The sequence below is a fragment of the Pristiophorus japonicus genome, chromosome 3, assembly GCF_044704955.1.
Source record: "Pristiophorus japonicus isolate sPriJap1 chromosome 3, sPriJap1.hap1, whole genome shotgun sequence".
Classification (NCBI taxonomy): domain Eukaryota; kingdom Metazoa; phylum Chordata; class Chondrichthyes; family Pristiophoridae; genus Pristiophorus; species Pristiophorus japonicus.
In genome coordinates this window covers 328,819,257-328,845,974 of record NC_091979.1, presented here as the reverse complement: position 1 = coordinate 328,845,974, position 26,718 = coordinate 328,819,257, and the positions used below count along the sequence as shown (strand labels likewise).

Below are 26,718 nucleotides of genomic sequence, written 5' to 3'. Positions count from 1 at the left end.
TGCCGCAATGCGGTCTGTCAGGAGCTGCAGCATTTATGAGAATGATTCCAGGGATGAGGGACTTCAGTAATGTGGATTAACTGGAGAAGCTGGGCTTGTTCTCCTTAGAGCAGAGAAAATTTCATAGAGGTGTTCAAAATCATGAGGGGTCTGGACAGAGTAGAGAGAAACTGTTCCCATTGGCGGAAGGGTCGAGAAGAGAGCAAGTGTAAGGATCCGGAATGCATGGCCTGAAGGGGTGGTGGAGGCAGAGTCAATCACTGCTTTCAAAAGGGAGTTGGATAAGTACCTGAAGGAGAGAAATTTGTAGGGCTACGGGGAAAAGGCAGGTAACTGGGATTAGCTGAGGTGCTCTTGCAAAGAGCCGGCAAGGGTTCGATTGGCCTCCTTCTTGGCTGGAACCAGTCTATGATTCTAACGACACCCAGCTCGACCTCACCACCACTTCTCTCAACCCCTCCACATTCTCTAAATTGTCAGCGACATCCAGTACCAGGTGAGCAGAAAATGTCCCCGTCACAAACTCCGTTCCTTAGTCACCGACTATATCCCTCTCTCTAGCATCTGTCTGAGGCTGAACCAGACTGTTCGCAAACTTGGTGTTATATTTGACCCTGGAATGAGCTTCCCAGCACATATCCGCACCTTAACTTAAACCACACATTTCCACCCCCATAACATTGCCCATCTCCGCCCCTGTCTCAGCTCATCTGCTGCAGAAGCCCTCAATAGAAACATAGAAAATAGGTGCAGGAGTAGGCCATTGGCCATTCGAGCCTGCACCGCCATTCAATGAGTTCATGGCTGAACACGCAACTTCAGTATCCCATTCCTGCTTTCTCGCCATACCCCTTGATCCCCCTAGTAATAAGGACTACATCTAACTCCTTTTTGAATATATTTTGTGAATTGACCTCAACAACTTTCTGTGGTAGAGAATTCCACAGGTTCACCACTCTCTGGGTGAAGAAGTTTCTCCTCATCTCGGTCCGAAATGGCTTACCCCTTATCCTTAGACTGTGACCCCTGGTTCTGGACTTCCCCAACATTGGGAACTCAAGTATGCCTTTGTTACCTCTAGACTTGACTATTCCAACGCACTCCTGGCTGGCCTCCCACATTCTACCTGACATTATCCTGAGGTCAGCCAAAACTCGGCAGCCTGTGTCCTAACTTGCACCAAGTCCCGTTCACCCATCACCCCTGTGCTCACTGACCTACACTGGCTCCGTTTTGCAACACCTCAATTTCAAAATTCTCATCCTTGTTTCCAAGTCCCTCCATGGCCTCGCCCCTCCCTATCTCTGTTATCTCACTCAGCCTCACATGCCCGCACCTCCCCATATATCTCATCTCCTCAAATTCTGCCCTCCTGAGGATCCCCAATTATAAACACTTCACCATCGGTGGTCCTGCCTCCTGTTGCCGAGGCCCCAAACTCTGAAACTCCCTCACTCTGCAGGTAGGAGGTTTGGAGGGTAAATGTCTTCACCCAGAGGGTGCTGGGGGTCTGGAACTCACTGACTGAAAGGGTGGTTGAGACACAAAGCCTCACCACATTTAAACAGTACCTGGATGTACACTTGAAGTGCCGGAACCCACAGGCTGCGGGCCCAGAGCTGGACAGTGGCATTAGGCTGAATAGCTGTGTGTCGGCCGGCGCGGACACAGGCTGAATGGTCTCCTTCTGTGCTGTAAGTTTCTGTGATTCTAAATCTCTCCGCCTCGGTGTCAAATTATTCTCCATAACATCCTGACAAACACCTTTGGATATTTTACTGTGTTGAAGGCGCTATATAAATCCAGGTGGTGTGTGAGGTGATGACGCGCCTGTTGCCCGGGTTACTGTTGTGAGGTGATGACGCGCCTGTTGCCAGGTTACTGTTGTGAGGTGATGACGCGCCTGTTGCCCGGGTTACTCCATCTCGCGGGCACTGAGACCGTGAAGCCCCGCCCACTCATTGTTCCTGGCCAAGGTAGCCGCATGCGCCGTGACCCCGCCCTGTGCAAGATGGCGGCCAGTGAGCTCGCTGAGCCAGGACCGTCACCGCGGGGCACACCCGGGGCCTGTGGCCTCTGATTCAGCGCCTGAGGCCTACAGCGGGTGTGTGTGAAGCTCCCCGGCCCACCCGCGGGTCCATATCCTCCTACCGCCTCCCCGACATGTCGATTCGACTGTCGTCTGCCTTCTCCGCGCATGCTCAGTGCGGGAGGTCCGTGCTCAGCCCCGCCCCTCACACACTTCGATTGGATGGAAGACCAAGCGCCCGCTCGGTCCTCCAGTCACGCCCCCCTTCTTCCTATTGGTCCGGAGCTGCCGTCAATCTCCCGGGCAGTGTGAGCTGGGCATGCGCAGAGCGAGCACTGGAGACGCACGGACGCTGAGAGGAGCTGAGGCTGGAGCTGGACTCTGCACCGGGTGAGAATCAGCGGGGCGCCGGGGAGTTACCGATCGGCAAGTGGGCGGGGAGGCTTCATAAACAACTGGAGTAGGCCGCAAGCCCCGAGTAATAACCCGAAACTCCCGCGTTTGCAGCGGCGGGTTTTTCTCCCGGTAACAGGCCCCGATTCACCGCCATCTTTGTACAGGAAAGCGGGAAGGTTCAGAGTGCAGCCCGCTCGCTTCATGGCGTGACCGCGCATGCGCTACACATCATCTCCACATCCCGTGATTCACCGAGAGTCCAAAAATGTATCTGAGCCTTGAATAGACTGAGCATCCACAGCCCTCTGGGGCAGAGAGTTCCAACATTCACAGCCCTCATCTCTGTCTTATCCTGAGACTGGGCCCCCTAGTTCTAGACATTCGAGCCGGGGGAATCAACCTCTCATCATGTCACCTCTAAACAGTAGTAGTGATGTTGGGGAGGGCATCAAACAGGAAATTAGGGGTGCATGCAATAAAGGTGCAGCAGTTATAATGGGTGACTTTAATATGCACATAGATTGGGCTAGCCAAACTGGAAGCAATACGGTGGAGGAGGATTTCCTGGAGTGCATAAGGGATGGTTTTCTAGACCAATATGTCGAGGAACCAACTAGGGGGGAGTCCATTTTAGACTGGGTGTTGTGTAATGAGAGAGGATTAATTAGCAATCTTGTTGTGCGAGGCCCCTTGGGGAAGAGTGACCATAATATGGTGGAATTCTGCATTAGGATGGAGAATGAAACAGTTAATTCAGAGACCATGGTTCAGAACTTAAAGAAGGGTAACTTTGAAGGTATGAGGCGTGAATTGGCTAGGATAGATTGGCGAATGATACTTAAGGGGTTGACTGTGGATGGGCAATGGCAGACATTTAGAGACCGCATGGATGAATGACAACAATTGTACATTCCTGTCTGGCATAAAAATAAAAAAGCGAAGGTGGCTCAACCGTGGCTATCAAGGGAAATCAGGGATAGTATTAAAGCCAAGGAAGTGGCATACAAATTGGCCAGAAATAGCAGCGATCCTGGGGACTGGGAGAAATTTAGAACTCAGCAGAGGAGGACAAAGGGTTTGATTAGAGCAGGGAAAATGGAGTACGAGAAGAAGCTTGCAGGGAACATTAAGGCGGATTGCAAAAGTTTCTATAGGTATGTAAAGAGAAAAAGGTTAGTAAAGACAAACTTAGGTCCCCTGCAGTCAGAATCAGGGGAAGTCATAACGGGAACAAAGAAATGGCAGACCAATTGAACAAGTACTTTGGTTCAGTATTCACTAAGGAGGACACAAACAACCTTCCGGATATAAAAGGGGTCAGAGGGTCTAGTAGGGAGGAGGAACTGAGGGAAATCTTTATTAGTCGGGAAATTGTGTTGGGGAAATTGATGGGATTGAAGGCCGATAAATCCCCAGGGCCTGATGGACTGCATCCCAGAGTACTTAAGGAGGTGGCCTTGGAAATAGCGGATGCATTGACAGTCATTTTCCAACATTCCATTGACTCTGGATCAGTTCCTATGGAGTGGAGGGTAGCCAATGTAACCCCACTTTTTAAAAAAGGAGGGAGAGAGAAAACAGGGAATTATAGACCGGTCAGCCTGACCTCAGTAGTGGGTAAAATGATGGAATCAATTATTAAGGATGTCATAGCAGCGCATTTGGAAAATGGTGACATGATAGGTCCAAGTCAGCATGGATTTGTGAAGGGAAAATCATGCTTGACAAATCTTCTGGAATTTTTTGAGGATGTTTCCAGTAAAGTGGACAAAGGAGAACCAGTTGATGTGGTATATTTGGACTTTCAGAAGGCTTTCGACAAGGTCCCACACAAGATATTAACGTGCAAAGTTAAAGCACATGGGATTGGGGGTAGTGTGCTGACGTGGATTGAGAACTGGTTGTCAGACAGGAAGCAAAGAGTAGGAGTAAATGAGTACTTTTCAGAATGGCAGGCAGTGACTATTGGGGTACCGCAAGGTTCTGTGCTGGGGCCCCAGCTGTTTACATTGTACATTAATGATTTAGACGAGGGGATTAAATGTAGTATCTCCAAATTTGCGGATGACATTAAGTTAGGTGGCAGTGTGAGCTGCGAGGAGGATGCTATGAGGCTGCAGAGTGACTTGAATAGGTGAGTGGGCAAATGCATGGCAGATGAAGTATAATGTGGATAAATGTGAGGTTGTCCACTTTGGTGGTAAAAACAGAGAGACGGGCTATTACCTGAATGGTGACAGATTAGGAAAAGGGGAGGTGCAACGAGACCTGGGTGTCATGGTACATCAGTCATTGAAGGTTGGCATGCAGGTGCAGCAGGCGGTTAAGAAAGCAAATGGCATGTTGGCCTTCATAGCGAGGGGATTTGAGTACAGGGGCAGGGAGGTGTTGCTACAGTTGTACAGGGCCTTGGTGAGGCCACACCTGGAGTATTGTGTACAATATTTGGTCTCCGAACCTGAGTAAGGACATTCTTGTTATTGAGGGAGTGCAGCGAAGGTTCACCAGACTGATTCCCGGGATGGCGGGACTGACCTATCAAGAAAGACTGAATTAACTGGGCTTGTATTCACTGGAGTTCAGAAGAATGAGAGGGGACCTCATAGAAACGTTTAAAATTCTGATGGGTTTAGACAGGTTCGATGCAGGAAGAATGTTCACAATGTTGGGGAAGTCCAGAACCAGGGGTCACAGTCTAAGGATAAGGGGTAAGCCATTTAGGACCGAGATGAGGAGAAACTTCTTCACCCAGAGAGTGGTGAACCTATGGAATTCTCTACCACAGAAAGTTGTTGAGGCCAATTCACTAAATATATTCAAAAAGGAGTTAGATGTAGTCCTTACTACTAAGGGGATCAAGGGGTATGGCAAGAAAGCAGGAATGGGATACTGAAGTTGCATGTTCAGCCATGAACTCATTGAATGGCGGTGCAGGCTAGAAGGACCGAATGGCCTACTACTGCACCTATTTTCTATGTTTCTATCTAGCCTGTCAGTCCTCTTCAGAACATAGAAAATAGGTACAGGAGTAGGCCATTCGGCCCTTTGAGCCTGCATCACCATTCAGTAAGATCATGGCTGATCATTCACCTCAGTACCCCTTTCCTGCTTTCTCTCCATACCCCTTCATCCTTTTAGCCGTAAGGGTCATATCTAACTCGCACTTGAATATAGAAACATTGTATGTTTCAATGAGATCACCTCTCATTATTCTAAACTTGGGACCGTATAGGCCCATTCTACACATTATCTCATCATAAAACAGCCCTTTCATCCCAGGAATCAATCTAGTGAACCTTTGTTCACCGTCTCCAAGGCAAGTGTTTCCTTCCTTAGATAAGGAGACCAAAACTGCACAGTACTCCAGGCGTGGTCTCAACAAGGCCCTGTACAATTGTAGCAAGACTTCCTTCCTCTTATACTCCAACCCCCTTGCAATAAAGGACAACATACCATTTGCCTTCCTTATTGCTTGCTGTACCTGCTCACTCACTTCCTGTGTTTCTTGCACAAGGACAGCCAAATCTCTCTGAACACCAACATTTCAAAGTTTCTCACCATTTAAACGAGATTCTGTTTTTCTATTGTTCCTACCAAAGTGAATAACCTCACATTTCCCTACATTATAATTCATCTGCCACCTTACTGCCCACTCACATTGTTTATATAACTTGCAGACTCTCGTGTTCTCACAACTTACTGTCCCACCTAGTTTTGTATCATCAGCAAATTTGGATACATTACACTCGGTCCCTTCATCTAGGTCATTAATCATAAAATCATCAAAATTTACAGCATGGAAGGAGGCCATTTCAGCCCACCATGTCCATGCCGGCTGACAAAGCACTATCCAGCCTAATCTGGATAATCAGGAGGCTGAGGGTCTAGTGAGAAGGAGGAACTGAAGGATATTCTTATTAGGCTTGAAATTTTATTGGGGAAATTGATGGGATTGAAGACAGATAAATCCTCGGGATCTGATAGTCTGCATCCCAGTGTACTTAAGGAAGTGGCCCTTGAAATAGTGGATGCATTGGTGATCATTTTCCAACAGTCTTTCAATTCTGGATCAGTTGCTATGGACTGGAGGGTAGCTAATGTAACACCACTTTTTAAAAAGAGAGGGAGAGAGAAAACAGGTACTTATAGACCGGTTAGTCTGACATCAGTAGTGGGGAAAATGTTAGAATCACTTATTAAGGATGATACAGCAGCGCATTTGGAAAGCAGTGAAGGATCGGTACAAGTCAGCATGGATTTATGAAAGGGAAATCATGCTTGACAAATCTTCTAGAATTTTTTGAGGACGTAACTTGTAGAGTGGACAAGGGAGAACCAGTGGATGTGGTGTATTTGGACTTTCAAAAGGCTTTTGACAAGGTCCCACACAAGAGATTGGTGTGCAAAATCAAAGCACATGGTATTGGGGGTAATATACTGACGTGGATAGAGAACTGGTTGGCAGACAGGAAGCAGAGAGTCGGGATAAACGGGTCCTTTTCAGAATGGCAGGCAGTGACTAGTGGAGTGCCGCAGGGCTCAGTGCTGGGACCCCAGCTCTTTACAATATACATTAATGATTTAGATGAAGGAATTGAGTGTAATATCTCCAAGTTTGCAGATGACACTAAACTGGGTGGCGGTGTGAGCTGTGAGGGGGACGCTAAGAGGCTGCAGGGTGACTTGGACAGGTTAGGTGAGTCGGCAAATGCATGGCAGATGCAGTATAATGTAGATAAATGTGAGGTTATCCACTTTTGGAGCAAAAATGTGGAGACAGAATATTATATGAATGGCGGAAGATTAGGAAAAGGGGAGGTGCAACGAGACCTGGGTGTCATGGTTCATCAATCATTGAAAGTTGGCATACAGGTACAGCAGGCGGTGAAGAAGGCAAATGGTATGTTGGCCTTCATAGCTAGGGGATTTGAGTATAGGAGCAGGGAGGTCTTACTGTAGTTGTACAGGACCTTGGTGAGGCCTCACCTGGAATATTGTGTTCAGTTTTGGTCTCTTAATCTGAGAAAGGACGTTCTTGCTATTGAGGGAGTGCAGCGAAGGTTCACCAGACTGATTCCCGGGATGGCTGGACTGACATATGAGGAGAGACTGGATCAACTGGGTCTTTATACATTGGAGTTTAGAAGGATGAGAGGGGATCTCACAGAAACATACAAGATTCTGATGGGACGGGACAGGTTAGATGCGGGTAGAATGTTCCCGATGCTGAGGAAGTCCAGAACCAGGGGACACAGCCTTAGGATAAGGGGTAGGCCATTTAGGACTGAGATGAGGAAAAACTTCTTTACTCAGAGAGTTTTAACCTGTGGAATTCCCTACTGCAGAGAGTTGTTGATGCCAGTTCATTGGATACATTCAAGAGGGAGTTTGATATGGCACTTACGGCTAGGGGGATCAAGGGGTATGGAGAGAAAGCAGGACAGGGGTACTGAGGGAATGATCAGCCAAGATCTTATTGAATGATGGTGCAGGCTCGAAGGGCTAAATTTATGCGCCCTGGTTGTTGACCCCTCTGCCAAGGGAAACGGGTCCTTCCTATCCACTCTATCCAGGCCCCTCAGAATTTTATACACTTCAATCAGGTCTCCCCTCAGCCTCCTCTGTTCCAAAGAAAACAGACCCAGCATCTCCAATCTTTCCTCGTAGCCAAAATTCTCCAGTCCAGACAACATTCTTGTCAATCTCCTCTGTACCCTTCCCATTACAATCACATCTTTCCTGTAATGTGGTGACCAGAACTGCACACAGTCTTCCAGCTGCAGCCTGACCAGTTCAAGCATAACCTCCTTACTCTTGTATTCCATGCCTCGACTAATAAAGGCAAGTATTCCATCTGCCTTCCTAACCACCTTATCTACCTGGCCTGCCACCTTCAGGGATCTGTGGACTTGCACTCCAAGGTCCCTTTGTTCCTCTACAATTCTGAGTGTCATACCTCTTGACGTGTATTCCTTTGCCTGGTTAAACCTCCCCAAATACATTACCTCACACTTTTCCGGATTGAATTCCATTTGCCACTTTTCTGCCTCCCTGACCAGTACATTGATATCTTCCTGCAGTCCGCAGCTTTCTTCTTAATTCTCAACCACACAGCCTATTTTAGTGTCACCTGCAAACTTCTTAATCATACCCCCAACATTCAAGTCCAAATCATTGATATACCACAAAAAACGAGGGACCCAGCACTGAGCCCTGCGGAACCCCACTGGTCACAAAAACATCCATCAACCATGACCCTTTGCTTCCAGCCTGAGCCAATTTTGGATCCAACTTGCCACTTTGCCGTGGATCCTATGGGCTTTTACTTTCATGACCAGTCTACCATGTGGGACCTTATCAAAAGCTTTGCTAAAATCCATACACACTACATCATACGCACTACCCTCATCGAGCCTCACTGTTACCTCCTCAAAAAATTCAATCAAGTTAGTCAGACACGACCTTCCCTTAATAAATCCATGCTGACTGTCCTTGATAAATCCATACCTTTCCAAATGAAGATTTATCCTGTCCCTCAGGATTTGTTTCCAATAATTTTCCCACCACTGAGGTTCCGGGGTGATGTCAGGAAACACTTCCTCACACAAATGCTGAGAATCTGTTTCTCTTGGCTCGAGAGTCTAGAACTAAGGGTTATAGTCTCAGGATATGGGCTCGGCCAGTTAGGACTGAGCTGATTAGAAATTTCTGCACTCAGAGGGTCGTGAATCTTTAGAACTCTCTACCCCAGAGGACTGTGGATGCTGAGTCGTTGAGTATATTCAGTGCTGAGATAGAACGCTGTTTGGACACTAAAGGAATCGAGGGATACGGGGATAGTGCGGGAAAGTGGAGCTGAAGTACAAGATCATTCTGGATCTTATTGAATGGTGGTGCAGGCTCGAGGGGCCGTATGACCTACTCCTGCTCCTATTTCTTATGTTCTTAAAGTGTTGTGGAAATCCAGAACTCTGTCCACCATAAAACTGAGGCTGGGGGTCAATTGAAAATTCCAAAACTGTGATTGATAGATTCTTAGGCAAGGGTATTAAGGGCGATGGAACCCAGGCAGGTAGACGGAGTTAAAATACAGATCAGCCACGATCTAATTGAATGGCAGAACTATGACTCAGTCACACTGGGTGGTGCTTGTAAGAGATTCTGTAACCCCTCACCAACAGTTCTTGACTTCAGGATTTGCAAGAACAAAATACACTCGGCTTTGGCTCAACCTTAAACTTGTACGTTTATTGAACTTGCGTTATTCCCCAGTACACAACCTCCCTGAGATTCGACCGGAATAACACTGAACCCACAATACAGACCCCGACACGAGGTTACCTGAAACCTAACAGGAAATATCACAGTTTAAAACCCCTCCGCGATTCGACTGTGATTACAAAACTACTCGGACAAATTCCCCGACGGTTTGACTGAAACTTACAATCACCCACACAGCTGGTTGTTCCGGTGTGGATTGTAGGCCGGGACCAGGTGACCACCCTGCATCCTCCTTCACTGCACTGCCCTCGCTCCGAAGTGGTCCTCTTTTTATGGGGCTTCATAATCACAGCATCAAACATATTTCCTGTTCCCTGGTGACTCTTCCGATGGTTAATTGCCTCTTGATCATCAGTGTATTCCACCCCCTGGCCCAGACAGGGGCACGATCAGCTCTCCTGCTGTGTAGTACAATGCAAACCTTCCTTGAACAGATCTGGCTCCACAGTTGAGGAATGTGTGAATGTCCCTCTTCCTTCTTGACAGGGACCAGGGACCAGTGAAGGTGTGCATGGCCGGCGTCTGGTGCTATTGCCTGTGTTGATTAGATCGATGGCAGGTATCCTGTATCATTGTCTCTGATGATGTCCTTCCAGTCTCTCAATGAGTCATCGTTTCGCTGCAATGTTTGAATGAAGCCCTTACTGTATAGCCCACCCTCTGGGTGTTTGTACTGAGGTTTGGTTTTTATTAACCAGTCCCACTGTCCGTGGGTTTTATATTCCATTCTACAGTCCATATTACAGTGTGGGGGGGGAGCAGACCCGACATGCCTTTACCCACTGAGCCATTGGGAGGAGGGTCCAGTGACCCTGCTGGAAAATGCTCTTGTGAGGCCTCAGGTGAGGACAGTGGAATAGCCTGGTGACACTCAGTGTCGAGGTTCACACATAGAGTTTGGGCACATGGGTCATATATTGGAGAGAAACTATTGAGTTTTGTACTGAACCCAGCCAGAGTCAGCACCCTCAGGGGAGGGGAACCAGTGAGTGTAGAACTGAACCCAGCCAGAGTCAGCACCCTCAGGGGAGGAGAGGGAGGGGAACCAGTGAGTGTAGTACTGAACCCAGCCAGAGTCAGCACCCTCAGGGGAGGGACATCAGTGAGTATAGTACTGAACCCAGCCAGAGTCAGCACCCTCAGGGGAGGGACATCAGTGAGTGTAGAACTGACCCCAGCCAGAGTCAGCACCCTCAGGGGAGGGGAACCAGTGAGTGTAGAACTGAACCCAGCCAGAGTCAGCACCCTCAGGGGAGGGGAACCAGTGAGTGTAGAACTGAACCCAGCCTAGGATATTAAGGGATATGGGGATAGTGCAGGGAAGTGGAGTTGTGGTAGAAAATCAGCCGTGATCTTATTGAATGGCGGAGCAGGCTCGAGGGGCTGAATGACCTACTCCTGCTCCGAGTTCTTATGTGTGTTCTGGTGTTCAGTCACGACTGGATGTGGTGGGACTGCAGAGCTTTGATCTGATTCATTGATTGTGGGATTGCTTAGCCCTGTTTATACCATGCTGCTTCCACTGCTCAGTATGTATGTAGTCCTGTGTTGCAGCTTCCCCAGGCTGGTACCTCATTTCTCGGTTCACCTGGTGCTGCTCCTGGCATGCTCTTCTGCACTCCTAATTGAACCAGGCTTGATGGTAATGTTAGAGTGAGGGATATGCCGGGCCATGAGGTTACAGGTTGTGGTGGGATACAATTCTGCTGCTGATGGCCCACAGCACCTTTGGATGCCCAGTTTTGAGCTGCTAGATCTGTTCTGAATCTATCCCGTTTAGCTCGGTGGTAGTGCCACACAACACATTTGGGAGTGTGTTCGGTGTGACTTTGTCTCCACAATGACTGTGTGCAGTGGTCACTGCTACCAATGCTGTCATAGACAGATGTATCTCCATGTGGGACAGGCTCGATGTACCCGATGGTCTTTACCTGTCCGTCATTGTTTGTATCTGCGACAGGTAGATTGGTGAGGACCAGGTCAAGTAGGTTTTTTCCTCGTGTTGGTTCTCTCACCATCTGCTGCAGGCCCAGTCTGGCAGATCTGTCCTTCAGGACTCGGCCAGCTCTGTCAGTAGTGGTACTACCGAGTCACTCTTGGTGATGGACATTGAAGTTCCCCACCCAGAGTACATTCTGTGCCCTTGCTACTCTCAGTGCTTCTTCCAAGCTAAAACCAGTGTGAGTAATAGAATAGATTAGATTATAATGTGAGATGTTTATACCTATAATTGTGAAACTATAAGAAATAAGAATTAACAGCAGGCAGGGTAGTTTAGGAATAATGAGAAAATTACTGAAGAAAAGTAACTGCTGGGAACCAGGGAAAGTGTCCGTGTAAATCACAGATTAGAGAAGTTCCAGCTGTCTTTTCCTCACTTCCTGCCCAAACCCAGCAGAGAAGGCAAAGAAGAGTCCGGTGCCAGAGGTGGATCAGTGCAGGGTATAAAAGTGAGGGGAGACTGATGTAAGGGGGCAGTGGGGACTGGAGACACCGGAGACCAAGCTCAGGGCCCCCGAGGTTCCATCCAGCGGGCTGACCTGGTGTCAGTTACTGTGAACACGTGGGACTTGCATGTTTACTCTGATTGGTGGATCAGTATAAGGTACGGCAGTCGACTGAGAAACTGCTCATCTTATATTTCTTATTAAGGTATTAAAGTTGCTGACACTGGACTCTCGAACCTGCTAATTATTAAGACAAGGCATTAGCTAGAATCCTACATCCCAAAATCTCTACCCCTCCACTCCTTTTTAAAATGTTACCGTTTAATGTACATTTCTCCCTTTTTCTTCCTCCCAAAATGTATCGCATCAGATTTCTCTGCACTAAATTTCATCTGACATCTATCTGTCTCATTACAAACCTGTGCATTCAGACTGAACTCACTTACAGTCCTCTTCACAGTTCCCCACGCTCCCCATTTTTGGCGTTCCCTGGAGATTTTGATCGTGTGCCCTATATACCCAAGCCCAGATCATTTCTCTATATTGAGCAGAGCAATGGTCCCAACACTGACCCTGGGGACACCACTGTTTACATCTGAAGAACCTCCATTAACCGCTACTCTCTGTTTTCTGCCCTTTACCCAACTTCCTCTCCACACTGCCCCACTCCCTTTAACACCGTGAGACTTAATTTGATCAACAAGCCTCCTGTCTGGCACCTTGTCAAACACCTTTTGACAATCCATCAACACAACATCCACTGCATTTCCTTTCTCACTGCACTGTGATGCACTGAAATAATTCCTGCTGTGTGTCCTGAATGAATCCATTTCACTACCAAACCTTGCAATGTTTGTTCCACCCCACAGGGTTCATCTGTTTAAAGCCACAACACAAAGCTCCAGTTTCCTCCTGGAGTTTGAGAGAAATCAGCTTCAACAATGGGGCAGTGTTTCAGCCAATGAGGGAGATCTGGGCTCAGCCCCGCCCACTGGGTGCCACAAGCCCTGCCCCCTCATACTTTGATTGGTTGGAGGACCAACCACCTGCTCGGGCCTCCAGCCCCGCCCCCGCTCCTCCTATTGGTCCGGAGCTGTCGTCAATCACCCGGGCCGGATTAATGTTCAGTCTGAGGGTTCAGAGCTGCATTTAGAAAATAAACATTAATTGAACCCGTCAGTTACAACATTCAATTAATGGAAATTAATAGAAATCACCGGATAAAATATCTTCCGGAGTTTACTAAATGGGGGGCGGGGCGAGTCTCCGCTGAGGGTTTGTTACAGTTTTAGTCTCCAAATCCAATCCAAACGGCCTGATTTTGGTCAGCTTGTATATTGTACATACTGCAGGTCTGATCACCCATTTTTGAAATAATTTATTTATTAATATTTATTGCCCTCTGGTCCCAATCTCGATGGGATGACAAAATAAGATTCAGTTCCCCAATTTGGACTTTCAATTATTGGAAAAAAATTCTGAGGGACAGGATAAATCTTCATTCAGAAAGACCGGGATTAATCAGGGACAGTCAGCACGGATTGGTTAATGGAAGGTCGTGTCTGACTAACCTGATTGATGTTTTTGAGGAGGTCACACGGAGGGTCGATGACGGTGTTGTGTTTGATGTCGTGTATATGGATTTTAGCAAGGCTTTTGATAAGATCCCACATGGCAGACTGGTCATGAAAGTAATAGCCCATGGGATCCAGGGCAAAGTGGCAACTTGGATCCAAAATTGGCTGAGGTCGGAAGCAAAGGTTAATGGTCAATGGGTGTTTGTGACTGAAAGGCTGTTTCCAGTGGGGTTCCACAGGGCTCAGTACTGGGTCCCTTGCTTTTTCTGGTATACATCAGTGATTTAGACTTGAATGTAGGGGGTATGACAACAAAGTTTGCAGATGATATGAAAATTGGCCGTGTGGTTGATAATGAAGGAGAAAGCTGTCGACTGCAGGAAGGTATCAATGGACCTGTCAGGTGACAGAACAGGGGCAAATGGAATTCAATCCACAGAAGTGTGAGGTAATGCATCTGGTGAGGGCCAACAAGGAAAGGGGATACACAATCGATGGTAGGACACTGAGAAGTGCAGAGGAACAGAGGGACCTTGGAGTGTACGTCCACAGATCCCTGAAGGTAGCAGGACAGGTGGATAAAGTGGGTAAGAATACATACGGGATACTAGACTTTATTAGCCAAGACATAGAATACAAGAGCAGGGAGGTTATGCTTGAACTGTATAAAACACGAGTTAGGCCACAGCTAGAATACTGCGTGCAATTCTGGTCACCACATTACAGGAAAGAGAGGGTACAGAAGAGATTTACGAGGATGGACTGGAGAATTTTAGCTATGAGGAAAGATTGGCCAGGCTGTGGTTTTCTTTGGAACAGAGGGGGCTGAGGGGAGACCTCATTGAGGTTTATAAAATTCTGAGGGGCCTAGATAGAGTGGATAGGAGGGACCTATTCCCCTTAGCAGACGGGTCAATAACCAGGGGCATAGATTTAAAGTAATTTTGGTAGAAACATAGAAATCCACAGCGCAGAAGGAGGCCATTTCGGCCCATCGTATCCACGCCGGCCGACAAAGAGCCACACGGCCCTCGGTCAGCAGCCCTGAAGGTTACATATAAACCAATGAACAATGGCGGAAAGGTAAAGAGCACCCAGCCCAACCAGTCCGCCTCACACAACTGCGACACCCCTTGCACCGAAACATTCTACACTCCACCCCAACCGGAGCCATGTGATCCCCTGGGAGAGGCAAAAACCAGATTAAAAACCCAGGCAAATTGGGGAAAAGAAAATCTGGGAAAATTCCTCTCTGACCCATCCGGGCGATCAAAACTAGTCCAGGTCCCTGGCCGTATTCGATTCCCTGCAGTACTTACCATCGTATCTGCACCAGCCAACACGAGGTTATCCAGTCTGATCCCAATTACCAGCTCTAGGTCCGTAACCTCAAGTGCCCATCCAAGCACCTTTTAAATGTGGTGAGGGTTTCTGCATCCACCACCCTTCCAGGCAGTGAGTTCCAGACCCCCACAACCCTCTGCATGAAGCCTCCCCTTAAATCCCCTCTGAGCCTTCCACCAACCTTGTAATTGACCCCTCCACCAAGGGAAATAGGCCCTTGCTATCTACTATATCCAGGCCCCTCAAAATGTTGTCACCTCAATGAGGTCTCCTCTCAGCCTCCCCTCCGTCCCTCCCCTCCGTCCCCTCCCCTGAAGGTGCTGACTCTAGCTGGGTTCAGTTCTGCACTCACTGGTTTCCCTCTCCTCCCCTGAGGCTTTTTTCCTCTGTTAAGTTAGTACTTAGTCTTTAAATAAAGGTTAGTTAAATCAGCGGATTGCTTAGTAGTTGCTGGGTGTGTTTTTCTAAGGTTTAGAGTTTAGTTCTATTTGATAGTTGCGAGTGTAACTAGAGGGATGGCAGGACAGCTCCGTCCCATGGATTGCACATCCTGTGGCATGTGAGAAATCCTGGATGCTTCACGCGGCCGGAACGACCAAGTGTTCAGGAGGTGTCTCCAGCTGCACCAACCGCAGCTCCGTGTTTTGGAGCTTGAGCGGCGGCTGGAGTCACTGCGGTGCATCCGTGAGACTGAGAGCTACGTGGATAGCACGTTTCTCGAGGTGGTCACCCCGCAGCTTAAGAGTGTGCAGGCAGAGAGGGAGTGGGTATCCACCGGACAGAAGAGGAGGACTAGGCAGGTAGTGCAGGACTGCCCTGAGTCCATTACGCTCTCCAACCGGTACTGTGTTCTGAGTACCAGTGAGGGCGATGGTGGCTCGGGGGGGCGGGGGGAAGAAGAATGGAAGAGCTATAGTGGTAGGGGATACAATAGTCAGGGGAGCAGACAGGTATTTCTGCGGCCGCAGACGTGACTCCAGGATGGTATGTTGCCTCCCTGGTGCCAGGATCAAGGATGTCACTGAGCGGCTGCAGGGCATTCTGGGGGGAGAGGGTGAACAGCCAGAGGGTGAACATCCATATCGGGACCAATGACATCGGTAGAAAGAGGGATGAGGTCCTGCAGGCAGAGTTAGGGAGCTAGGAGAGAGATTAAAAAGCAGGACCTTAAAGGTATTAATCTTCGGATGCCATGAGCTAGTGAGTACAGAAACAGGAGGATAGAACAGTGGCTGGAGAGATGGTGCAGGCGGGAGGGCTTTAGTTTCCTGAGGCATTGGGACCACTTCTGGGGGAGGTGGGACCTGTACAAGCCGGACGGGTTGCACCTCAACAGGGCCGGGACCAATATCCTCGCTGGGGGGGGGGGTTTGCTATTGCTGTTGGGGAGGGTTTAAACTAGCTTGGCAGGGGGATGGGAACCTGAAAATAGATTCAGTAGGGAGGGGATAAAGCTGGAATTAGAAAGCAAAATTAAAGAAAGTGAGTTTGAAGGAGAAAGGAAACAAGCAGGAAAAAAGGGTAAAAAAACAAATTTAAAGGCACTTTGTCTAAATGCACGTAGATGAGTTGACGGTACAAATAGATACAAATGGGTATGATCTGATAGCCATTACAGAGACGTGGTTGCAAGGTGACCAGGACTGGGAATTAAATATTCAGGGATATTTGACAATCCGGACGGACAGACAGAAAGGAAAAGGAGGTGGGGTAGCTCTATTGATAAAAGATGGAATCACTGCAATAATGAGAAACTATATTGTCTCAAATGATCAGGATGTTGAAACAGTTTGGGTGGAAAAAAGGAATAATAAGGGGAAATAGTCACGGGTGGGCGTAGTCTATTGGCTCCCTAACAGTAGCAACTCTGTTGGTCGGAGTATAAACCAGGAAATAGTGGGGGCTTGTAAAAAGGGAACAGCAATAATCATGGGTGATTTTAACATTCATAATGATTGGACATATCAAATTGGTCAGGGTAGCCTTGAGGAGGAGTTCATAGAGTGCGTAAGGGACGGGTTCCTTGAGCAGTACGTAATGGAACCAACCAGGGGGCAGGCTATATTGGATCTGGTCCTGTGTAATGAGACAGGATTAATAAACAATCTCCTGGTAAAGGATCCCCTTGGAATGAGTGATCATAGCCTGGTTCAATTTCAAATTCAGATGGAGGCCGAGAAAGTTGGATCTCAAACCAGCGTACTAAGCTTAAATAAAGGAGACTATGTAGGTATGAGGGCAGAGTTGGCTAAAGTGGACTGGGAAAATAGATTAAAGTGTATTTAAGTAGATATTTCACAGCTCTCAAGAAAAATATATTCCAGTGAGGAGAAAAGGGTAAAAGAAAAGATAGCCATCTGTGGGTAACTAAAGAAATAAAGGACGGGATCCAATTAAAATAAGGGCATACAAAGTGGCCAAAACTACAGGGAGGACAGAAGATTGGGAAGCTTTTAAAAGCCAACAAAGAATAACTATAAAAATGATTAAGAAAGGGAAGATAGATTAAGAAGGTAAACTAGCATGAAATATAAAAACAGATAGCTAAGAGTTTCTATAGGTATATAAAAAGATAGAGTGGCTAAAGTAAATGTTGGTCCCTTAGAGGATGAGACTGGGGATTTAGTGATGGGGAACATGGAGATGGTAGAAACTCTGAACAAATATTTTGTATCGGTCTTTATGGTAGAGGATACAAACAATATCAAAACAGTGGATAGTCAGTGGGCTATAGGGGAGGGAGGAACTTAACACAATCACAATCACTAAGGAGGTGGTACACAGTAAGATAATGGGACTAAAGGTGGATAAATCCCCTGGACCTGATGGCTCGCATCCTAGGGTCTTAAGAGAAGTAGCGGCAGGGATAGTGGATGCATTGGTTGTAATTTACCAAAATTCCCTGGATTCTGGGGAGGTCCCAGCAGATTGGAAAACTGCAAACGTAATGCCTCTATTTAAAAAAGGAGTCAGACAAAAAGCAGGAAACTATAGACCAGTTAGCCTAACATCTGTGGTTGGGAAGATGTTGGAGTCCATTATTAAAGAAGCAGTAGCAGGACATTTGGAAAAGCATAATTTGGTCAGGCAGAGTCAGCATGGATTTATGAAGGGGAAGTCATGTTTGACAAATTTGCTGGAATTCTTTGAGGATATAACAAACAGGGTGGATAAAGGGGAACCAATGGATGTGGTGTATTTGGATTTCCAGAAAGCATTTGACAAGGTGCCACATAAAAGGTTAACGCACAAGATAAAATATCACGGGGTTGGGGGCAACATATTAGCATGGATTGAGGATTGACTAACTAATAGAAAACAGAGTCGGGATAAATGGTTCATTCTCGGGTTGGCAATCAGAACTAGTGGGGTGCCGCAGGGATCAGTGCTGGGACCCCAACTATTTACAATCTATATTAACGACTTGGAAGAAAGGACCGAGTGTAACGTAGCCACGTTTGTTGACAATACAAAGATGGGAGGAAAAGCAATGTGAGGAGAACACAAAAAATCTGCAAAAGGACATAGACAAGCTAAGTGAGTGGGCAAAAATTTGGCAGATGGAGTAAAATGTTGGAAAGTGTAAGGTCATGCACTTTGGCAGAAAAAAATCAAAGAGCAAGTTATTATTTAAATGGAGAAAAATTGCAAAGTGCTGCAGTACAGCGGGACCTGGGGGTACTTGTGCATGAAACACAAAAGGTTAGTATGCAGGTACAGCAAGTGATCAGGAAGGACAATGAAATCTTGGCCTTTATTGCAAAGGGGATGGAGTATAAAAGCAGGGAAGTCTTGCTACAGTTATATCGGGTATTGGTGAGGCCACACCTGGAATACTGTGCACAGTTTTGATTTCCATATTTACAAAAGGATATACTTGCTTTGGAGGCAGTTCAGAGAAGATTCACTAGGTTGATTCCGGGGATGAAGGGGTTGACTTATGAGGAAAGGTTGAGGAGGTTGGGCCTCTACTCATTGGAATTCAGAAGAATGAGAGGTGATCTTATCGAAACGTATAAGATTATGAGGGGGCTCGACAAGGTGGATGCAGAGAGGATGTTTCCACTGATGGGGGAGACTAGAACTACGGGGCATAATCTTAGAATAAGGAGCCACCCATTTAAAACTGAGGTGAAGAGGAATTTCTTCTCTCGGTGCGTTGTAAATCTGTGGAATTCGCTGCCTCAGAGAGCTGTGGAAGCTGGGTCATTGAATAATTTTAAGACAGGGATAGACAGTTTGTTAACCGATAAGGGATTAAGGGGTTATGGGGAGTGGGCAGGGAAGTGGAGCTGAGTCCATGATCGGATCAGCCAATAACGTTTTAAATGGCGGAGCAGGCTCAAGGAGCCATATGGCCTACTCCTGCACCTATTTCTTATGTTCTTATGTTCGCCTCCCTCTCCTCCCCTTAAGTGCTGATTCTAGCTGGTTTCAGTTCCACTCACTGGTTCCCCTCCTCCCCCCCCCCCCCCCCCCACCGAAGATGCTGACTCTGTCTGGGTTCAGTTCTATCCTCACTGGTTCCCCTCCCTCCATCTGTCCCCTCCCCTTAAGGTGCTAACTCTGGCTGGGTTCAGTTCCACACACACTGGTTTCCCCCTCCACCCCTGTAGACGCTGACTGTGGCTGGGTTCAGCTCCGCACTCACTTGTTCCCCTCCCTCTCCTGAAGGTGCTGACTCTGGCTGGGTTCAGTTCCACAGTGACATCATTCACTTCGTCCCTGCACCAAGATGGCCATGCATGCGCTGTGCTACTCATTGAATCTGCCTTCCTGCACCAAGATGGCCACCGTTAGCCTGGGCCTGTGAGAAAGCCCCCAAACTGCAACCACCGATATTCCGGTTATTATTCCAGGCTTGCGGCGGGCACTGGTTGTGAGTGATGTTAGTGTAGAAGAGAAACCAGCCAGAGTCAGCACCGTAGGGGAAGCAGGGAATGTAGAACTGAACCCTCCCAGAGTCAGCAACTTCAGGGGAGGGGAACCCAGCCAGAGTCAGCATCTTCATGAGAGGGAGATGGAGCGGAACCAGTGAGTGTAGAACTGAACCCAGCCAGAGTCAGCACCTTCAGGGGAGCAGAGGGAGGGGAACCAGTGAGTGTAGAACTGAACCCAGCCAGAGTTAGAACATAGAAAATAGGAGCAGGAGTAGGCCATTCGGCCCCTCGAGTCTGCACCGCCATTTAATATGATCATGGCTGCTCCTCTATCTCAACATCATATTCCCGCTTTTCCCCCATACCCCTTGATGCCTTTATATCTAGAAATCTATCTATCTCCCTCTTAAATATTTTCAGTGACTTGGCCTCCACAGCCTTCTGTTGTAGAGAATTCCACAGGTTCACCACCCTCTGAGTGAAAACATTTCTCCTCATCTCGGTCCTAAATTTCCTACCCCGTATCCTGAGACTGTGACCCCTTGTTCTAGACTTCCCAGCCAGGGGAAACATCCTCTCCACATCCAGTCTATCCAACCCAGTCAGAATTTTATACATTTCAATGAGATCCCCTCTCATTCTTTAAACACGAGTGAATACAGGCCTAGTCGACCCAATCTCTCCTCATACAACAGTCCTGCCATCCCATGCTCTCCCTCCATGGCAAGTATATCCTTTCTTAAGTAAGGAGACCAAAACTGCACACAATACCAAGGCCCTGTATAACTGTAGTAAGACATCCTTGCTCCTGTACTCAAATCCTCTTGCAATGAAGGCCAACATACCATTTGCCTTTCTAACTGCTTGCTGTACCTGCATGTTTGCTTTCAATGACTGGTGTACAAGGACACCCAGGCCCCTTTGTACATCGACACTTCCCAAGCCATCACCATTTAAAAAATACTTTGTCCTTATGTTTTTCCTACCAAAGTGGATAACTTCACATTTATCCATGTTATACTGCATCTGCCATGTGTTTGCCCACTCACTCAACCTATCTAAATCGAAAATATATATTGTGAATAGCTGGCTCCCAAGCACTGATCCCTGTGGTACCCCAATAGTCACTGCCCGCCACCCCTGAAAAAGACCCGTTTATTCCTACTCTCTGTTTCCTGATAGTTAACCAATTTTCAATTCATGCCAATACATTACCCCCAATCCTATGTGCTTTAATTTTGCACACGAACCTCTTATGTGGGACTTCATCAAAGGCCTTCTGAAAATCCAAATACACTACATCCACTGGTTCTCCCTTATCTATTCTATCAGCTTGCTCTGCAATTACCGTCAAAATCTCTCAGGGCACGTACAGCATCATTTAGATACAGAGTAAAGCTCCCTCTACCCTGGTCCGTCAAACATGCCCATGGCTGGTACAGCATGGGTTAGATACAAAGTAAAGCTCCCTCTACACTGTACCATCCAAAAACTCCCAGGGATGGGACAGCTTGTGTTAAATACAAAGCAAAGAGCCCTCTACATTGTCCTAGCAAACATTCCCAGGGCAGGTACAGCAAGGGTTTGATACCGAGGAAAGCTCTCTCTACACTGTCCCATCAAACACTCCCAGGGCAGGTACAGCACGGGGTTAGATACAGAGTAAAGCTCCATCTGCATTGTTCCTTCAGGGGAGGGGGGGGAGGGGAAGCAGAAGCAGGGAGTGTAGAACTGAGCCCAGCCAGAGTCAGCACCTTCAGGGGAGGAGGGGGAGGGAACCAGTAAGTGTAGAACTGAGCCCAGCCAGAATTGGTGGTGAAAACTGGGAGTGGAGGAGAAACAGTCTAGAAATGTGTGTTGATTTGGATTTCAGCACAGCAGGAGGGACAATGTGTGGGACAGGGATTTACAGCTTTGGAAGAACAAGAGAGAAAAGAATGTTCCATGGAAACTAGATGTGTCTATCCTGAATTTCTGTCTTGTACTGACAGTGATGAGTTTTGTTATCTCCTTTTACAGCGTATTAGAAGGGGAGATTTTCAGACAGGAAACACAAACCAAACATCACGTCAAGATCTGGCGGAGTCAATCGATTCATCAGGACCTGAATATCATCGGCCTTTGAAAGTGGAAGGAGAAATGTTTGTCTGTGGGAAAAGATTTCAAATATTTGTGTGACTGGAAAAGCACCGAGACACACACACCTGAGTGAGTGTTCCAGTGCACTGCCTGTGGAAAGAGCTTTAGCCAGTTACACAGCCTGAAAAAATATTGCACCGTTCAAAATGCGGAGAAACTGTAATCGTGTTGTGTGTGGACGAGGCTTCAACTGATCGTCCAACCATGGAGAATACCTGCACCACGGAAAAACCGTGGAAATGTGGTGACTGTGGGAAGGTATTCAGAAAACCATCTGAGCTGGAAATTCATCGACGCAATCACACTGGGGAGAGGCCGTTCACCTGCTCGGAGTGTGAGAAGGGATTCACTCAGTCATCCCAACTTGTAGCTCACCAGCGAGTTCACACTGGGGAGAGGCCGTTCACCTGCCCCGTGTGTGGGAAGGGATTCACTGGGTCATCCCAACTTATAGCTCACCAGCGAGTTCACACTGGGGAGAGGCCGTTCACCTGCTCTGAGTGTGGGAAGCGATTCACTCAGTCGTCCCATATGCAGTCACACCAGCGAGTTCACACTGGAGAGAGGCCATTCACCTGCTCTGAGTGTGGGAAGCGATTCACTCGGTCATCCACCCTGCTGACACACCAGCGAGTTCACACTGGGGAGAGGCCGTTCACCTGCTCTGAGTGTGGGAAGGGATTCACTACGTCATCCGACCTGCTGAAACACCAGCGAGTTCACACTGGGGAGAGACCGTTCACCTGCACTGAGTGTGGGAAGCGATTCACTAATTCATCCACCCTGCTGAAACACCAGCGAGTTCACACTGGGGAGAGGCCATTCACCTGCACTGAGTGTGGGAAGCGATTCACTCAGTCATCCTACCTGCTGACACACCAGCGAGTTCACACTGGGGAGAGACCGTTCACCTGCACTGAGTGTGGGAAGGGATTCACTACGTCATCCAGCCTGCTGAAACACCAGCGAGTTCACAAGTGACTGCAGGGGTTGGAATCTGCTGTTATTGCTGCTGTTAATCACATCCCGTCCGAACCATGTTCATTCTGACAGTTGGGATTTGTTTCTGCTGATAATAACCCGATAACTGGGCTGGACTTTAATATTCTGAATATATTGCTGATTGTGTTCTTGGGGCTGCAGTGTCCATTTAAGAAACGCTGTGTGTTATCTTTCCCCTTAATTAAGCGACACTCAACAGAAATTCAGTTTGCAATAAAATCATGCACTTTTACTTTCATCCTAAATTGATCTTTGGTACAAAATCTACAATAGTGCGTGAAAGTTTCCACTGAATAAAATCTCCAATTAGAAAGAGCTTGCTGACAATTCTTACCGACTTGCGCATTACACAGTGTCCCCTCCATTATCTATCAGAAAGAAGGGGAATGGGGAATCAGTGTCCCCAAATGTTGTCCCTCCCGTCTGTTGTCGCAATCCCCTCGGCACGGGAATGGAGACAAGTCCAGACCAAAACTGTGTGCAGTACTCCAGGTGTGGTCTTACCAATGCCCTGTACAGTTGTAGCAGGACTTCCCTACTTTTACACTCCATCCCCCTTGCAATAAAGGCCAGCATTCCATCTGACTTCCTGATTAATTGCTGTATGCTAACTTTTTGAGTTTCATGTACAAGAACCCCTAGATCCTTCTGTACTTTGTGTAATGGTCCCCATTTGAATAATAATTAGCTTTTTTAGTTTTCCTACCAAAGGGGATAACCTGACATTTTACCACATTATCGTCCATCTGCCAGATTTTTGCCCACTCACTTAGCCTATCTATATCCCTTTGCAGATTCATTGCATCCTCCTCACAACTTGCTTTCCCACCTATCTTTGTATCATCAGCAAATTTGGCTGCGGTACTCTCGGTCCCTTCATACAAGTCATTAATATAAATTGTAAATAGTTGAGGCCCCAGCACTGATCCCTGCGGCACCCCACTAGTTACAGTTTGGCAACCTAAAAATGACCCATTTATCCCGACTCTGTGTTTTCTGTTAGTTAGCCAATCCTCTATCCATGCTAATATATTACTCCCACCTCCATGAGCTCTTAGCTTCTGAAGTAACCTTTTGTGTGGCAACTTACCGAATGCTTTCTGGAAATCCAAATATACGACATCAACTGATTCTCCTTTATCCACTCTGCTCATTACATCCTCAAACAACTCCAGAAAATTTGTCAAACATGATTTCCCTTTCATAAAACCATGCTGACTTTGCTTGACTGCAATATGATTTTCCAAATGTCCTGCTACTACTTCCTTAATGATGCACTCCAGTATTTTCCCATTGACAGATGGTAGGCTAACTGGTCTATAGTTTCCTGCTCTCTCTCTCCCTCCTTTCTTAAATCGGGGTGTTACATTTGCTGTTTTCTAGTCCGCTGGGACCTCTCCAGAATTCAGGGAATTTTGGCAGATTACAATCAATGCAGCCACTTCTATTCAGACCCTGGGATGCAGGTCATCAGGTCCAGGGGACTTGTCCACCTTTAGTCCCATTAGTTTGCCTCGTACTTTATTCTAGTGATAGTGACTGTTTTAAGTTCCCACCCATCCCCCACAATAGCTCCTTGATTATTGGGATGTTTTTAGTGTGCTCGACTGTGAAGACTGATAAAAAATATTTGTTCAAAAATCTCTGCCATTTCTGTGTTTCCCATTATTAATTCTCCAGTACCATCCTCTAAGGGACCAATGTTTACTTTAGCTGCTCGTTTCCTTTTTATATCCCTGTAGAAGCTCTTACTATCTGTTTTTATATTTCTTGCTAGTTTGCTCTCATATGCTATCTTCTCTGTCTTATTTTTTTAGTCGTTCTTTGCTGGTTTTGAAAAATGTCCCAATCCTCTGGCCTTCCACTGTCCTTCGCAACATTGTATGCCTTTGTTTTCAATTTGATACCATCCTTTACTTCTTTAGTTAGCCAGGGATGGTTCATCCTTCTCTTCGCATCTTTATTTCTCACGAATGCAGTTCGGGAGTGTTTAAACTAATATAGCAGAGGGATGGGAACCTATGCAGCGAGATGGGGCGCAGTAATATGGAGTCAGAAACAGATGGTAGAAAGGTAAAAAGGAATAGTGGAAGGCCGAGTAAACAAAGGCAAGAAACAAAAAGGGCCACACTACATCATAATTCTAAAAGGACAAAGGGTGTTAAGCCTGAAGGCTTTGTGTCTTAATGCAAGGAGTATCCGTAATAAAGTGGATGAATTAACTGTGCAAATAGATGTTAACAGATATGATGTGATTGGGATTACAGAGACGTGGCTCCAGGATGATCAGGGCTGGGAACTCAACATCCAGGGGTATTCAACATTCAGGAAGGATAGAATAAAAGGAAAAGGAGGTGGGGTAGCATTGCTGGTTAAAGAGGAGATTAATGCAATAGTTAGGAAGGACATTAGCTTGGATGATGTGGAATCTATATGGGTAGAGCTGCAGAACACCAAAGGGCAAAAAACGTTAGTGGGAGTTCTGTACAGACCTCCAAACAGTAGTAGTGATGTTGGGGAGGACATCAAACAGGAAATTAGGGGTGCATGCAATAAAGGTGCAGCAGTTATAATGGGTGACTTTAATATGCATATAGATTGGGCCAACCAAACTGGAAGCAATACGGTGGAGGAGGATTTCCTGGCGTGCATAAGGAATTGTTTTCTAGACCAATATGTCGAGGAACCAACTAGCGGGGAGGCCATCTTAGACTGGGTGTTGTGTAATGAGAGAGGATTAATTAACAATCTCATTGTGCGAGGCCCCTTGGGGAAGAGTGACCATAATATGGTGGAATTCTACATTAGGATGGAGAATGAAACAGTTAATTCAGAGACCATGGTCCAGAACTTAAAGAAGGGTAACTTTGAATGTATGAGGCGTGAATTGGCGAGGATAGATTGGCGAATGATACTTAAGGGGTTGACTGTGGATGGGCAATGGCAGACATTTAGAGACCGCATGAATGAACTACAACAATTGTACATCCCTGTCTGGCGTAAAAATAAAAAAGGGAAGGTGGCTCAACCGTGGCTATCAAGGAAAATCAGGGATAGTATTAAAGCCAAGGAAATGGCATACAAATTGGCTAGAAATAGCAGTGAACCCGGGGACTGGGAGAAATTTAGAACTCAGCAGAGGAGGGCAAAGGGTTTGATTAGGGCAGGGAAAATAGAGTACGAGAAGAAGCTTGCAGGGAACATTAAGACGGACTGCAAAAGTTTCTATCGATATGTAAAGAGAAAAAGATTAGCAAAGACAAACGTAGGTCCCCTGCAGTCAGAATCAGGGGAAGTCATAACGGGGAACAAAGAAATGGCAGACCAATTGAACAAGTACTTTGGTTCGGTATTCACTAAGGAGGACACTAACAACCTTCCGAATATAAAAGGGGCCAGAGGGTCTAGTAAGAAGGAGGAACTGAGGGAAATCCTTATTAGTCGGGAAATTGTGTTGGGGAAATTGATGGGATTGAAGGCCGATAAATCCCCAGGGCCTGATGGACTGCATCCCAGAGTACTTAAGGAGGTGGCCTTGGAAATAGCGGATGCATTGACAGTCATTTTCCAACATTCCATGGACTCTGGATCAGTTCTTATGGAGTGGAGGGTAGCCAATGTAA

General features: G+C 46.9%; 1 protein-coding gene across 2 annotated transcripts; it reads left to right on the top strand.

Annotated features, from left to right (window-relative positions):
- Window positions 1-2,011: 2,011 nt before the first annotated feature.
- LOC139260399 (zinc finger protein 154-like) lies at window positions 2,012-24,705 on the top strand. 2 transcript variants are annotated; one of them, XM_070876968.1, is made up of 2 exons: window positions 2,012-2,419; window positions 21,974-24,705. In XM_070876968.1, exon 2 carries the CDS (start codon window positions 22,298-22,300, stop codon window positions 23,072-23,074), a length of 777 nt encoding a protein of 258 aa, XP_070733069.1. In that variant the 5' UTR covers window positions 2,012-2,419; window positions 21,974-22,297; the 3' UTR covers window positions 23,075-24,705. The 2 variants fall into 2 exon arrangements, with proteins under 2 accessions (XP_070733069.1, XP_070733070.1); XM_070876969.1 differs by lacking the exon at window positions 2,012-2,419 and adding an exon at window positions 10,332-10,384.
- Window positions 24,706-26,718: the final 2,013 nt, after the last annotated feature.